General features: G+C 44.4%; 1 protein-coding gene across 1 annotated transcript in view; it reads right to left on the reverse strand.

The window, feature by feature from the left end:
* Positions 1-395: 395 nt before the first annotated feature.
* Positions 396-14,563, reverse strand: part of NEUROG2 (neurogenin 2) — a 99,013-nt gene continuing 84,845 nt past the window's right edge. The window contains exons 4-5 of the mRNA XM_029608062.1: positions 1,062-1,125; positions 396-947 (exon numbers count right to left, since the gene is read on the reverse strand). Coding sequence (XP_029463922.1) covers positions 396-947; positions 1,062-1,125 — 616 coding nt within the window. The remainder of the gene's footprint in view (positions 948-1,061; positions 1,126-14,563) is intronic.

Here is a 14,563-nt window from a genome sequence, read left to right on the forward strand (position 1 = left end):
ATATTATTACCATAATAGACGTCAGATGTTGCCCAACACGTACTTTATAACCATACATTAACATCTCTATATGGGAAGCAAAGAGGACAACCTCGTAAACCAGTTGTGTTTTCATAGACATTCACAGGGAGAATCTCTCTCTCTCTCTCTCTCTCTCTCTTGCCAGTTTGCGAAACCTATTTAACCAGTCATTTCGGGAAAAAACCTGTTCAAAAGTCCAGCATGCTACAGTCATGTCAAGGTCAACCTGAAACACTCCTAGCGCAGGAAACAGACCTGTTATTGCAATAGAATAAAATAATAATAAAAAATAATAATAATAACAATAGTAATAATGGCAGCGATCAAAGTCGGCTGCGCAGCGTTTTAAGGGGGGGGGGGAGAGGGGGTGGTTCTTAAATAAACTCGCCGGCCCTGGGGTGCTGGGGCGGTGCATAGGGCTGCCAGTAGTCTAGGTCCGAGGCCGAGCCGGCGGGACTAGCCGGGGACAAAGTGCTGTAGGAGGGGGCCGGGGAGGCGGTGCAGCTCCAGGCCGAGTTGGAGGAGGAGGAGGAGGGCGGGCTGTCGGCGGCCGAGCCGCAGCTCAGCGCCCCGGGGCTCAGCAGCGCGGCGGCGGCGTCCTGCAGGAGGCCGCCGGGGGGCAGCAGCTCGGCGGGCAGCTCGGCCAGCCGCAGGGTCTCGCTCAGCGCCCAGATGTAGTTGTGCGCGAAGCGCAGCGTCTCGATCTTGGTCAGCTTGGCGTCCTCGGGGAACGTGGGCAGCACCTCCCGCAGCGAGTCCAGCGCCGAGTTCAGGTTGTGCATGCGGTTCCGCTCGCGGTTGTTGGCCTTCATGCGGCGGCTCCGCTTGATGCGCTGCACGCTCTCGCCGCTCTTGGGGGCGCGGGGCGGGCGCCGCTTGCCCTCCGCTCTGGGCGGGCCGCGGGCGGCTCGCTTCGGGTCCGGGGGCTGGAAGGCGCCGCCCTCCGCTGGCCTCCGCAGCCCCGGCTCGTCCTCCTCCTCCTCCTCCCCCTCCGAGCTGCTGCTGCTGCTGCTGCTGCCGCCGCTGGGAGAGAGCAGGGCCTCGCAGGAGGAGACGGAGGCCGGCAGCGCATCCTCCTCCTCGTACTCGGACTTCACGTACATCCTGAAAGGAAATAAGGAACACTCTCGTTAACCGAGCATTGGTGAGCAATACGATGCAAAAAAAAGAAAAAAAAAACAACCACCTGCAAACGTAAAATACGACACTAGCACGATCGTACACTTTCGGATGAGCCGTCAGCTGATCCAGCACAAAGTAAAGTATCATCACCTGCACGGAATTCAGACTGTACTGTATGGCAAAGAGCTCTTAGGCATGGACTGTGTTACAAAAGGGGCGCTCTCGTTTCTAGGCGTTAAGATGCTGCCTTACTATGCACCTGAGACCACATAAGCAGCAACAGATCGCCGGCGCACGCAGGCACACGAATCTATCTATACACAATACATATCTGCAGACACGGAGTCCGAAGACGTTGGGAGGAGGAACTTACTTGCTTCCGTGCGACTTTTTGTGGTTTGTTCGGATCTTCTCCCCCCCCCCACCCCCTTTCACCCGGCGGCTGTGTGGTGCTGATGCTGCGGCGATGCTGGCAGTGGCCCCGCAGTGCGTGCAGCGGCAGCAGGCGGGCGTTGGCCTCGCGCTCAGGTTGTGGGCGCGCGTGCGTCTGTCTCCCCGGTTAGGCACCGGCACGCGCTCCCCTCCCCCCCTTCCCCGCCTCTCCGCTGCCAGCGCCGCTTGCTCGTGGTTCTCCCGAGGGCTGTGCGTCTGGCACACGACTCGCCTAAAACCCCTTATATACCCCGACGGAAACAATCAAGCCTATCCCCGGGGCTCGAGGGCCCCCCTCCCCGGGTTTATTCTTTTTCATTTCATTATCATCACTCATTTCTTTTCTTACCCCTCCCTCCCCCCACACCTTTTTCTTCTTCTTCTTCTCTTCAAGCCACCCTTTTATCTGATCAGTATAAAATGTTTTTAAAGCCCCGGCTACTCTTTGTTGTGATTGGTGGCTCGCGCTCGGTTGGAGCGTGCCGCTAATTTATTAATGAATCGGGGGGAGGGGGCATTGGGAGGGAGGCGCTGCTGGCCAATCAGGGGGCGCCGGTGTCCGAGGGAGTCCCGCCAGCCACGCGAGCCGCGGCCCGCTGCCTTTCTGCGCTTCGTTAGGCGGGAAAGGAGGAAGGCTCTGAGAGAATGGGAGGGAAAGCACACCCACCCCCGCCCCCAGCACCAAACGCACACGGATACAACTCCCCCCACCCTCTACAGCCCCCCTAGGGGGGGTGAGGGGAGAAAGGATAAAGAATTGGTTAATGTGAAGCTTTTGGAAAATAAGAGAGAGGGGGGGGGGGGGGCAAGGATTGTCTCTTCGGTCCGTGTCTTTGCAAAAGTAGCAGGGAGCGGGACTGTACTTTGAAAGCTCAAGTAGAGAAAGACTGGAACGTTTTTGTTTTTTTTTGCAGGGGAGGGCGGGAGAGGCGAAGGAGGGTGATCTTAGGCTGCCTGCATCTCCTCAGCCGTGTAGTGTGTATGTGTGTGTGTATGTAACACTGAGACGTTTGCGGAGTGGGGCTATTTCTTTCGTCAGAAAATGTGTTAACGTGGGGCGCTGGTCCGGATGGTCTTCGGTTAAAAGTTAGCGCCAAAAGTTGGAGGAAAGCAAGCGCGAGCGCCTTCGCTTCCCCCCTTCCCCGCCGCTGCCCGAGACGGTGGCCGCCGCCTTCTGAGTTCCTTTGCCCTGGCAGGTCCCGGACCTGTCCCTTGCTCGCTGAAAGACTTGAGCCCAAGGGGTTCCCTGGTTTTCTTGATGTTGTTTATTTTATTTTTTTTTCAGCATAAAAGCACCTTTTCATTTCTCTGCTGCCACGCTTTAAAAATCAAAACTTCGGCAGAAGGAAACGATGTACAATTTCGAGTAACAGTTTACTTCTCATTTTAAACGCCTTATTTCCTGAAAACGACGCACACTGTCAGCTCCCGCGCCCTGACTTTCCTTTTATAGAAATCTTTTTTTTTTTTTTAGCAAAATCTGCCTCCGAGAGTAATGCTCCCGATTTCTTCTTGTAGGGATTTAATAAAAGGCACACGGAGCTCAGGGTGCACAGGTCTACTCGGTATTTTCAAATAAAGAGACTTTCCAGCTCAGCTGCGGGGGGGATTAAAATACGTTTCTTATTGATTTTTTTTTTTAAGTAATTGTTATCTGCTTCGAACTTTTAGCTTTGTTCGATGAGGTTCCCACCACTGAGATGAAAACCAAAAATAGAACTAATATTTGAAAAGGGTTTAATGAAGTTGAGGAAATTAATTCCTAGTATACACAGTTCTGAATTTAATCCCCTCACTCCGGGAGACGTGTGCGTTGCGGGGTGAGGTTAGCAGAAAAGACTTTTAAGGCAAGGGGAGGGGGGGGGGGGGGGAGGAAAGATGGGAGCAACTCAACTTGCAGATTCATCGTAGCCATCAAATCTAATGTAGGATATAATTGCAATAGGTGTTTCCAGTAATTCAAGCAAGATTTGTCAAAAAATGAAACAGTGGCCATATATATATAAAAATAACTTTTTTCTCTATCAACAGTTGACACAGCAGAGAACTATCGCTAAGAAACCATCAGGAATCTTCCTTTTCTTTCCATAATCTGTGGCCCTCACAATTCCTAATTGCTTTACTTGTAGTATATAATGATCATAGGCTGGCTCCAGTTTATTCTTGTTTATTTTTACAGTGAGGAGTTAGGTGACTCTTGGAAAATAAAATCTTTTTTTTTTTTCCATATCACACAGCTCTTATCAAGGCCCTCTTTCTTAGAATGGACTGCCATCCTTCTAGAATTTCTCCCAGACCCGGAAGAAGTCTGACAAACAGAATGGAACAATGAAAACATTGCACACACCACATTCCAGAATCAAATATTGCACTTACTAGCTTTGACATTCCTTGAAGACACTGGAGTGCCACCAACCACTTTAAGAGTATCAACAGGCTTGGGTGACCCGATGTCTCAGTGGCAGCGCTGTGCACCAGCTGGTCTGCACCTGGAGATGCTGCAGAGGCAGTACACACAGCCTAGTGTGTATCAAAGTGGGAATCAAAGTTATAGTATTAAAGGGACACCTAGTGGTGAGGCTTGGGGTTCAAATTAGCCAGGTTTTGAAGAAGCCCAGCTTGTGGCCCCTGGCTGAGGACTGTCAGTGCGATGCGTTGGCTGTGTTGGGAAAAGGGAGCAGGGGGCCGATGCAATGCAGTGCACTCAGCCAAGCGCACTGTTTAACCCGTGGTTGGAAGCAGGTTTTGGAAATGCGTCCATGACCCCTTATTATATAAAGGGATTAGCTCATTCAAAACATGCATCCAAACCCCCCCCCCCCCCCACCGCGAAACTAATAGCACTCATAACATGCAAATGCATGTTGATGAGGCTATTAGCTATTCTCCCCAGATCCAAAAATAAAATGTGTGCCCGAACATTTTTACACTCAGAAACTGCCTGCCCAGAGCAGGTGTTAATTTCTGAGCAGCCCAAAAAAGTATACAGAAAAGCATCCTCCGACTTAATATCATGGCGATATTAAGTCGGAGGAACCAAAAGGTTTTTAAAAAAGTGTGCTGTGGTCAGGTTATAAAAGGGACGCTCAGTTAACGAGCATCCATTTTCCTAACCCACGGCTTTGCACAGGTTAGGAAAATGGACACTCGTAAAATTGTGCATCCCTTTTCTAACCTGCTAACAGCCACCTGACAGCCACCTCTCCTGGGTGCCCGCTGCCAAGGAGGTGCTAGGGGGTGCACATTTGTCCCTAGCACCTCCTTGGCAGCGCAACCCCTCATTTAAATATTCAATAATGCGCCCAGGAGAGATGCTGTGTGAGTGTTAGGAAAGTGGGTACTCAACATTGAGCGCCCGTTTTCCGCGCTGATTTATTAATTCAGCCCCAATGAGAGGAAGAGTATCCTAGTGCATTAGGGCAATGGACTGAGAACCAGGGAAGCCAGCATTCAAATTCTGATAATGCACCTTGTGACTTTGGGCAAGTCATTTTACTCTTCATTGTCTCAGGTACAAACTTAGATCGTAAGCCCTCTAGGGAAGGGCCAGCGCAACCCGATGTGCAAGCCGTGCACTTGCACAGGGTGGCAGCCTGGAGGGGGTGGCAGCCTGAGGCAGAGTGAGCTCCTGGTGCCACTGTCCGGCAGTTCCCAATCCGCTGTGCAGCGAAGAAGAGGAAGACATGGCCGCAAAGTGGTTCCCAGTCTGCTGTGCGGTGAAGAAGAGGAAGAACACAGGGCCGCATGGCAAACAAGAGGAAGTTGCAGGGTCATGTTTGTGAGTGTGTGTATATGTGACTGAGCATGTATATGTGAGAAAGAGGGATCTTGTGTGTGTGTATGTGTATGTAAGAGGGAACGTGTATGTGAACGTGTATGTAGGAGGGATCATGTGTGAGCATGTGTGTGAGTGAGAATGTGTTTGAGAGAGAGGGAGCATGTGCATGTGAACATGTGTATGCAAGAGGGAGTGAGCAAGTTCGTGTATGAAGGAGAGAGCATATGTATGCATGTGTATGAGAGAGGAGAAAGTTTATGCATCCCTCTCTCACTGATTCACAACAATCTGACTGGAAATCAAAAGTTTCCAGGTATGACGAGCGTGAATTATTTTATCTTTATTAGTTTTAACCTTTGGATGCTATTTGTGTCTGCTGTTTTGAAATATTTTATTGGTATTTGAGATATTTAAAACAAATTGTTTTTGAGTTTTTAATTAATTAATTTTCTGTTCACCAGCTGTTTTGAAATATTCTTTTTATTAGTATGTTTATACTATTATGATTAATGTATTTATTATATTTCTTGATTTTATTATATTTAATATTTAAGGATTGGTGATGGTTTCTGTTTTTCTGTTGTTACACTGCATAGAGACTGACTTTTTGAGGTTTTCCTATTCAGATTTTGCCTGTATGTTTCTATTTATATTTTTTTTTTCCTGTATTTGGTGAAGGTCTGCCTGTGATCTGTACGTGTGATTGAGATAAGAGATTTTGCTAGCATATATAGGAATTTATAACAGCTTGGTTTATTCTGTTTCCTAATATGAGGTATATTGGTGTTTTAGGGCCTGATGTAATATTTGCAGTGTTGCCTTTTCATAGGTAGGGTTGTTACATTTTTAAGTGCTGGCAGTTAGTGCTGTTTTGGTGTGGGAAGTTTATTATATTTTAATTGAATTTACTCATGGCACAGGGCAGCAAAAAGGCTAACAGCGGCCCTGCTCTAGGGACAGGGAAATACCTACAATACCTGAATGTAATCTGCTTTAAAGTGCCTGACCAGTCACAAAAGGCAGAAATTAAAATGAGGGTAAAACTCCCCCAGTACTTGTGAAAGAAGACTCGTGATGCCATAGCACAACAGACGACAGTTCTGCTTGAGCTGGAAGCCCATTGAAGAGGCAGAAGCTGTCAGGCAATCCCCCACCCTCCAACCCCCCCACCCCCCAAATTAACAACGGAAAACTCTTCATCAACAGGACAATGTGCATATCTTTTCCATACATGGAAAATTAAGGGCAAACTATAAGTGCACTTGTGGCTATGCAACCCAAACTATGGACCATATAGTGAACCATTGTAATCCGTGTTGCTCAAATAGAGGATCAGCAAAACTGCACATATTTCCTCTTGAAGTTCTTTCTTGGGTGACGGACCTTAACGTTGCAATTTAGCCTCTGAAGATATCACGATGTGAATGGAAAAAAACCTCCAAGATATATATATATTTATTTATTTATATATATATAGATTATATACCATATGTATATATTTTAACTTAGAAAGTCAAATTGAGGAACTGGGAAGTAAAATCAGGCCAGTATGACTTATTCATATGGAAGTGATTGTATCATGATCTCTTTTTGGGAGAAGAGAGAGGGGGAAGAGAGATAGGTGGTTACTAAATAGTCATAATGTCTCAGTATTATGCAAGGCTTTCCCGTTGTTAGCTGTGCAAAGGTTTGCACTTTTACAATTCTAACTTTAAGAGCTTGATTTACTCAAACTCTTTTTGGCCAATGGTCCCTGAATAACGGAACAAACAAATAGCAAATGTCACGAAAGCAGATATTTTGGAGATATTTGGCAATCAAAAGGGAAATTATTAATATAGCCCATAAAAGAATATTCTGTGCACATGGTAGAAGGAGCCAGTATAGATGTTTTATCAGTGCACCAATGCAGTAATGAGTACTCCATTCTTCTTGAGGAAGTTCTGAGAACAGAAGCTGCTTAGGCTGGTGAGAGAACAGAATTTTTGTGACTTAAAGCTTGGGAGAGAAGAGAGATTGTAGGGTAAATTTGTTATTCTTTAGTGCTTTTGCCTTTAAAATTTAAAAACTAGGTTATTCCTGTGTCGGTTTTCCCACTCTTCCTCCCTAACTTACACCCATCCCAAGCCCATTCTCTGATCTATATACTGTTATCCCAATTAAAAGGACCAGAAGGACACTTTTCACAAAAAAAGACTTAAAAGAGTCATTTAGCGAATTTAGACAAAACAGGGGAGAAACCCTTCCCTTATAAATAGATTAACTGAAGGTCACGTGGTGCAAAGTGAGGAGCAGGGCGTGTTTTGTTTTGCTCCTGCGACCCTCCTCCCTTTTTTTTTTTTTTAGATTTTTTTATACTTGTTATTCTTTGCTTGGCAGCTCTAATTGCCAATTTTCTCTTGAGGAACATCTTTTAAGCCTGTGGGTGTTTTTACTTCATCTCCCTACTCTGGAATGGCAAAAGAAGAAAAAAGACAACCCTAAAACTGCTGATGGTAAGATGGCTGATGATCCCGATGAAGTCCTTTTCTCTGCTCCTCAAGATGTGCTGGTATCAGCTGTTGCAACGGCTGTAACTTCAATCTTAAATGACAAATTTGATCATATTTTTCCAAATTAGAATGTCTTACCTCACAAATAGATGCCATAATTAAATGCTTGACAGACCTGGAACAATGTCATTCTGATATGGAAGATTGCACATAATGATTTGAACAGGAGCAATGCACTTAAAAAAATTCCCGGAAGATTTCAGCTGTAAACTTGACAATCTGGAGAATCGATCAAGAAGGAACAATATTTTATCCGTGGGTTTCCCTGAATCTCTGAAAGATAATGAACTTTAAGCTCATTTGGAAACTTGGCTACCATTGGTGCTGGGACTCTGATCTACCTGGTAAGCTTGAATGGGTTCACAGGCTGGGTCAACAGGTTCCTTCTCAAAATCGATCTTGATTGGTTATAGCTAAAATTTTGAATTTTCAACATAAAATTCAAATTTTCTGAGCTTATCATAAAATTCCTGAACTGAGATATGAAGAATCTAAAATCTCGATATTTCAAGATTTTTCAGCAGAAGTTTCAAAGCGTCACTGAGCATTTGTCTCTGTATGCACAGCCTTTATGGGAAAGGAGTGCACTGTACTGTATCGGCCTGACTGTAAGGGGTTTAGCGCATCGAAAACATGCGGCCAAACCCCCCTGGAAACTAAGAGGTAGATCTTCAAAACATACGCGCGCGCGTACTTTTGTTAGCGCCACCGGCGTGAACAAAAGTACACCAGATTTTATAAGATACGCGCGTAGCCACGCGTATCTTATAAAATCCGGGGTCAGCGCGCGCAAGGCTGCGTAAAATCGGCAGCACAGCCATCCGAGCCGCACAGCCATCTTCCGTTCCCTCCGAGGCCGCTCCGAAATCGGAGCGGCCTCGGAGGGAACATTCCTTTCGCATCCCCCTACCTTCCCCTCCCTTCCCCTATCTACCCCACTCCCCAGCCCTACCTAAATCCCCCCCCTACCTTTGTTGGGCAAGTTACGCCTGCTTGAAGCAGGCGTAACTTGCGCGCACCGCCCCGGCATCCCCCGGCATAGGCCGCAGTGCCGGGGGACTCGGGACCGCCCTCCCGGCCCGCCCCCGAACCGTCGCCATGCCCCTGGACCCGCCCCAGACCGCCCCTCAGGCACGCCCCTCAGGCACGCCCCTCCTGCCCCTTTTACGAAGCCCCGGAACTTACGCGCGTCCTGGGGCTTTGTGCGCGCCGGCGGCCTATGCAAAATAGGCGCGCCGGCGCAGGGGTTTTAAAATCTAACCCTAAGTGTGCTCATCACATGCAAATACATGTTGATGAGGCTATTAGTCACTTGGGATACCGAAAGTAAAATGTGCAGCCCGAAAAAGTATACAGAAAAGCAGAAAATCCTTCTCTGGACTGGGAAACTGCAAAGGCAGTTCTTAGGGAAGTTATTAGTTATGTAGCAAAGAAACAAAAAGAACTGGATTACTCTATTCTCTCTCTAGAGAAGCAATTATATATTCAAAAAGCTAATTTTGCAAGTTACCCCAGTCGAGCCAATAGAGAGAAATTTTTCACTACTGTTCTCATTTCATTGATTCATCAATGCACCAAAAAAAGTTTAATGTATTATAAATTTAGATTTTTTTCAGTTCGGTAATAAAGCAGGTAAATTATTAGCGTGTATTACTCAGTAATGGGGGTGGTTGGTTCTTGCTATATTACCTCTTTCAGAGATGAGTCTGGGAAACTTATTAACTCCACTTCGGATATTGCGTCTCTTTTTGCACGATATTACAAACAATTGTATTCCTCTAATTTGACTCCCATACCTCCTATATAGCATTATCTCTTGTCGATCCGCTTACCTGCTGTGTCTCCACAACAGTTAATGTTTTTAAATGAGCCTCTTAAACTCGCTGAGATCATTGGAATTCTGTCTTGTATGGAATTGAATAAAGCCTGGGGACCAGACAGATTAACCTCAGAATTTTATAAAATTCTTATTCAATCTATTGCTGAACCATTATTATTATAATATTATCAGTATTTAGTTACTGCTAGTAGGTTTAGGTATGGTGCTAATAAAACTGTTATTACTGTTATTCCAAAACCAGGTAAAGACCTATTGCAAATCTAGTCTTACAGACTAATTTCTTTGTTGAACCTGAATATGAAAGTGATAGCAAAAATACTGGATGACAGATTATCTCACTTCCATCCTGATTTGATTCATGATTCCCGGGTGGGATTTGTAAAAGTATGTCTTTCGGTGCTAAATGTCCATAAAATTATAGCATCCATTGAAAAATCTAGGAATATGAAATGGGAATCTTTATTAATCAGATTTGATGCCGAAAAGGCATTTGATTAGGTTAATTGGGATTTTTGTTCTTGGTGTTAAACCAATATGGGATTACAGGTTTTTTTCACTCAAGTAGTTTTAACTTTATATTCTTCCCCTGTTGCAGAGGTCTCTGTTAATGGAGTGCTCTTGGAACAATTCTCGCTTACAGGCCGATACATTACAGTGCGCTCCCGCGCACTGTTAACCCATGCACTGTTAATCCGTGATTGGACGCGTGTTTTTGACGCTCTAGCTTTACCCCTTATTCAGTAAGGGGTAATAGCGCATCGAAAACGCGCGTCAAACCCCCCCTGAACCTAATAGCGCCCGCAACATGCAAATGCATGTTGATGGCCCTATTAGGTATTCCCGCGCGATTCAGAAAGGAAAATGTGCAGCCAAGCCACACATTTTACTTACAGAAAATAGCGCCTACCCAAAGGTAGGCGTTAATTTCTCCGGGCACCGGGAAAGTGCACAGAAAAGCAGTAAAAACTGCTTTTCTGTGCACCCTCTGACTTAATATCATGGCGATATTAAGTCGGAGGTCCCGAAAGTTAAAAAAAAAAACATTTTAATTCGGCCCATGGCTGGCGGGTTGAAAACCGGATGCTCAATTTTGCCAGCGTCCGGTTTCCAAACCCGTGGCTGTCAGTGGGTTTGAGAACCGACGCCGGCAAAATTGAGTGTCGGCTGTCAAACCCGCTGACAGCCACCTCTTTTTGCCGTGGGCCCTCATTTGAATACAGAATCGCGTGCACAGGAGAGTGGGCGTTCGCCCGCTCTCCTGTGACTTTTACTGTATCGGCCCATTAATAGGGGTACCAGACAGGGTTGTCCTCTTTCTCCTTTATTGTTTTTGTTATCTTTAGATCCTTTTATTCGTTCTATTCAAAATAATACAGATATTCTGGGTATCCCTTTGGGAAATTCAGTTTTTAAAATAGCAGCATTTGCAGATGACCTATTGGGGTAGATTTTCAAAGGGTTATGTGCGTAACTCCCGAAAACCTACCCCAAACCCCCTCTGCGCACGCTGAGCCTATCTTGCATAGGCTCGGCGGCGCGCACAAGCCCCGGGACGCGCGTAAGTCCCAGGGCTTTCCTGGGGGGGGGGCGTGTCGGGGGCATGGCGCGTCATTCGGGGGCGGGGTCGCAGGCGCGGTTCCAGTCCGGGGGCGTTTCAGGAGCGTGGCCGAGGCCTCCGAAACAGCTCCTGGGCTGGGGAATCGTGCGCCGGTCAGCTGGCCGGTGCGTATCTATTAAAATCCGGCGTACTTTTGTTTGCGCCTGGTGTGCGAACAAAAGTACGCATGGGTGTACTTTTATAAAAATCTACCCCATTCTGCATCCCAATCAGGTTTTACCATTGGTGCTTTCCAAATTTCGGAAATATTGACATTTTGCAGGTCTTACTTTAAACCTAGATAAATCTGAAGCAATGCCTGTTGGATCTTTTACTCCTTAGCAGTGGAGAGGGTCTTTTCCTGTAAAATGGGAAACTGATTCCTTTAAATATTTAGGTGTATTTCTTGCTAATAATCACACTACCATTTTGGATAAGAATTTCTCTCACCTCCTTTGAATTATGGGGGATACCCTGAATTCTCAGCTTTCTTTCCATGTTTCTTTGTGGGCAAGGTACATCTTTTAAGATGATTTTGTTTCCTAAGTGGCTGTATGTTTTCTCTATGATACCTATTTTCTTTTCCTGTACCACTGAACGGTTGCTTTTTAAATTATTCAGAAAATACTGCATATTGCAATGCCTACTTTGTTGAAACCTTGGTTACAAGAGGGTTTGGGGTTTCCAAATTAGAAGTTTTATAACAGAGCTTTTCTTTTACGACATGTTGGGGACTGGATTATGTCTTCTTCCTATTATATTCCAATTTCTGTTGAATCTCCTTTGGTAAAACCCATCTCTTTACGTTTTGCTTTACATGCTTTATTTATTTATTTGAGTGTTGTCATTCCATATGAGAATCACTAGATCACAACAGTTTACAGATTTAACACTCACAGACAAAGGTTGAGTTACTAAGGCAGGCATACATACAGGTAAACATTCAAGGTAAACATTCCAAATCTAAGGGTGTACTTCAGAGATGGACATATAGGATGCATTTGTAATCGTTATTGGGGGGGGGGGGGATGAGAGAAAGGGATAGAGTGCAGGACATATCAATCAGAATGAGCGGGAACTGGTTATATCACTCAGAGAGTAGGCATTATCGAATAGCCAAGTTTTTAATTCTTTCTTAAATTTCTTAGGGGGTCATTCTCTAACGCTATCGCACTACAACCTTAGAAAATCCAGGCCTTAGTTATTATTCGAAGATTCTGTGGCATTGAGTTCCATAGCATTGGGTCTGCAATTGATATTGTTCTGTCTCTTGTTCGTGTTAGATGAGAATTTTTTATAGTTGGGATTTATAGCAGGCCTTTGTTCTGAGATCTAAGCGCTCATGTGGGAATATGTGTTTTGAATGTTATTCCCATCAAATCATTGTTAGATTCATGTTGTTGTATATTATTATTAGTACTTTGTATATTATTCTTGACTGTACAGGTAGCCAATGCAATGCTTTCAGAATTGGGGTGATGTGGTTGAATTTTCTTTTTCTGGTCAGTAGTCTGGCTGCAGCATTTTGTAGCAGCTGTAGTGGTTTAAGATGACTAGCTGGAAGTCTTAGAAATAGAGAATTGCAGTAATCTAAGTTTGAGAATATTAGAGATTGTAAAACAGTTCTGAAGACAGCTGTGCTTAGAAGAGGATTCAGATGGCTCAGGATTCGTAGTTTGTGGAAATCAGATTTTATCAGTTTGCTAATCCGGGTCTTCATAGTTAAGTTTTCATCCACTTGGACACCAAGATCTCTTACCTGAATTGCCAGAATTAGTTGGCAGTTTCCAAGATCAATGCTGGGAGGAATAGATTTTGGAGTGTTTCGGCTCAACCAAATTAGTTTTTTTTTTTTCGGATTCATTGATAGTTTCAATTGTGCAAGTTTTTCTTTTATGGTGATCATATATCCAGAAATAAGTGAAGTTGTTTTCTCAAGCGATTTTGTTAGAGGGATATAGAATTGCAGATCAGCATATAGAAAGAAGTTTATTCCAAGGTCAGTTATTAATTTCCACAATGAGCATGTAGATATTAAATAGGGTTGCTGATAGCGCAGAACCTTGTGGAACACCAGTTGTGCACTGGAATGTGTCGGATAGGTGATTATCAAGTTTCACTTGGATAGATCTATTTGCAAGGAAAGAGACAAACATTTTAGTACGTTTCCATCAATCCCTATGTTTCTCAGCTGGTAGCATAGAAGATTGTGGTCAACAGTGGTGAAGGCAGCTGTTAGGTCAATCAAAACTTGGCAGTATGACTTATTGGAGTCGAAGCCCCACAGTATAGGGTCTATTATGGATTGTAGAAGGGTTTCTGTTGAGTGATTCTTCCTGATTAGTTAGGGATAGGTATTTTTGTCTTCTAGATGAGACTGATTGGGAAAGAACTGCCTTGTCAAGAATTTTCACGAGGACGGTTAGATTTGAGATTGGTCTGAAGTTATACCAATCGTCAGATCGTCCTGATTTATTTTTCAAAATTAGTTTTATAACAGCCTGTTTTAGGTTTTGGGGCATATATCCTTCAGTGAGGGCAAGGTTGACAAGTGTTGTGATTGTGGGGTTTATTGTTTGGTTTACTTGCTTCAATGAAGAGGCTGGAATCAGGTCAAGAGGGTGAATAGCTGCTTTTAGTTTTGTTATGATTTTGCTTATTTCTACTTTCAAGACAGGGTCAAAGGATGACCATTTATCATTTGTATCAATAACATCCGAATTGTAAGGGGAGATGGTGTTGGTGATTTGTTGTTTCAGTCTCTGGATTTTTTTGGTTAGAGCTTTTGCGTAGTCATTATATAAAGTTTTAGTGAATGAATTGTTAGTTGTTTGGAGTGATGAAGGGTCTTTAATCATACTCTTAACTGTCTCAAATAGAAGTTTAGAGTTGAAAATTACCCCATGTATCTGTTTTGCGTAGTAGTCTCTTTTTGATTTATTTGTTAGGGTTTGGTATTGAGATAGGTGAGATTTGTATCTTTTTAGTGATTCTTCAGAAGGATTTTTTCACCAGTGTTTTTCAAGTTTTCTTAGTTGTTTTTTGATTCTTTCAGTATTTTGTTATACCAGGGGTTCATTTTTTTTTTGTGATTATTATTTTTGTTTCTGTTTTTGTTTTGGATTGGGCAATATTTGTCTGCTATTTTCTTAAGCATTTTTTCCCATGAATCAAATGCTTCATTGCAATTGTTTAGGAAGGGCTTCTTTCAAAAGAGGCTA

This window comes from Rhinatrema bivittatum, chromosome 1 (genome assembly GCF_901001135.1).
Source record: "Rhinatrema bivittatum chromosome 1, aRhiBiv1.1, whole genome shotgun sequence".
Lineage (NCBI taxonomy): Eukaryota > Metazoa > Chordata > Amphibia > Gymnophiona > Rhinatrematidae > Rhinatrema > Rhinatrema bivittatum.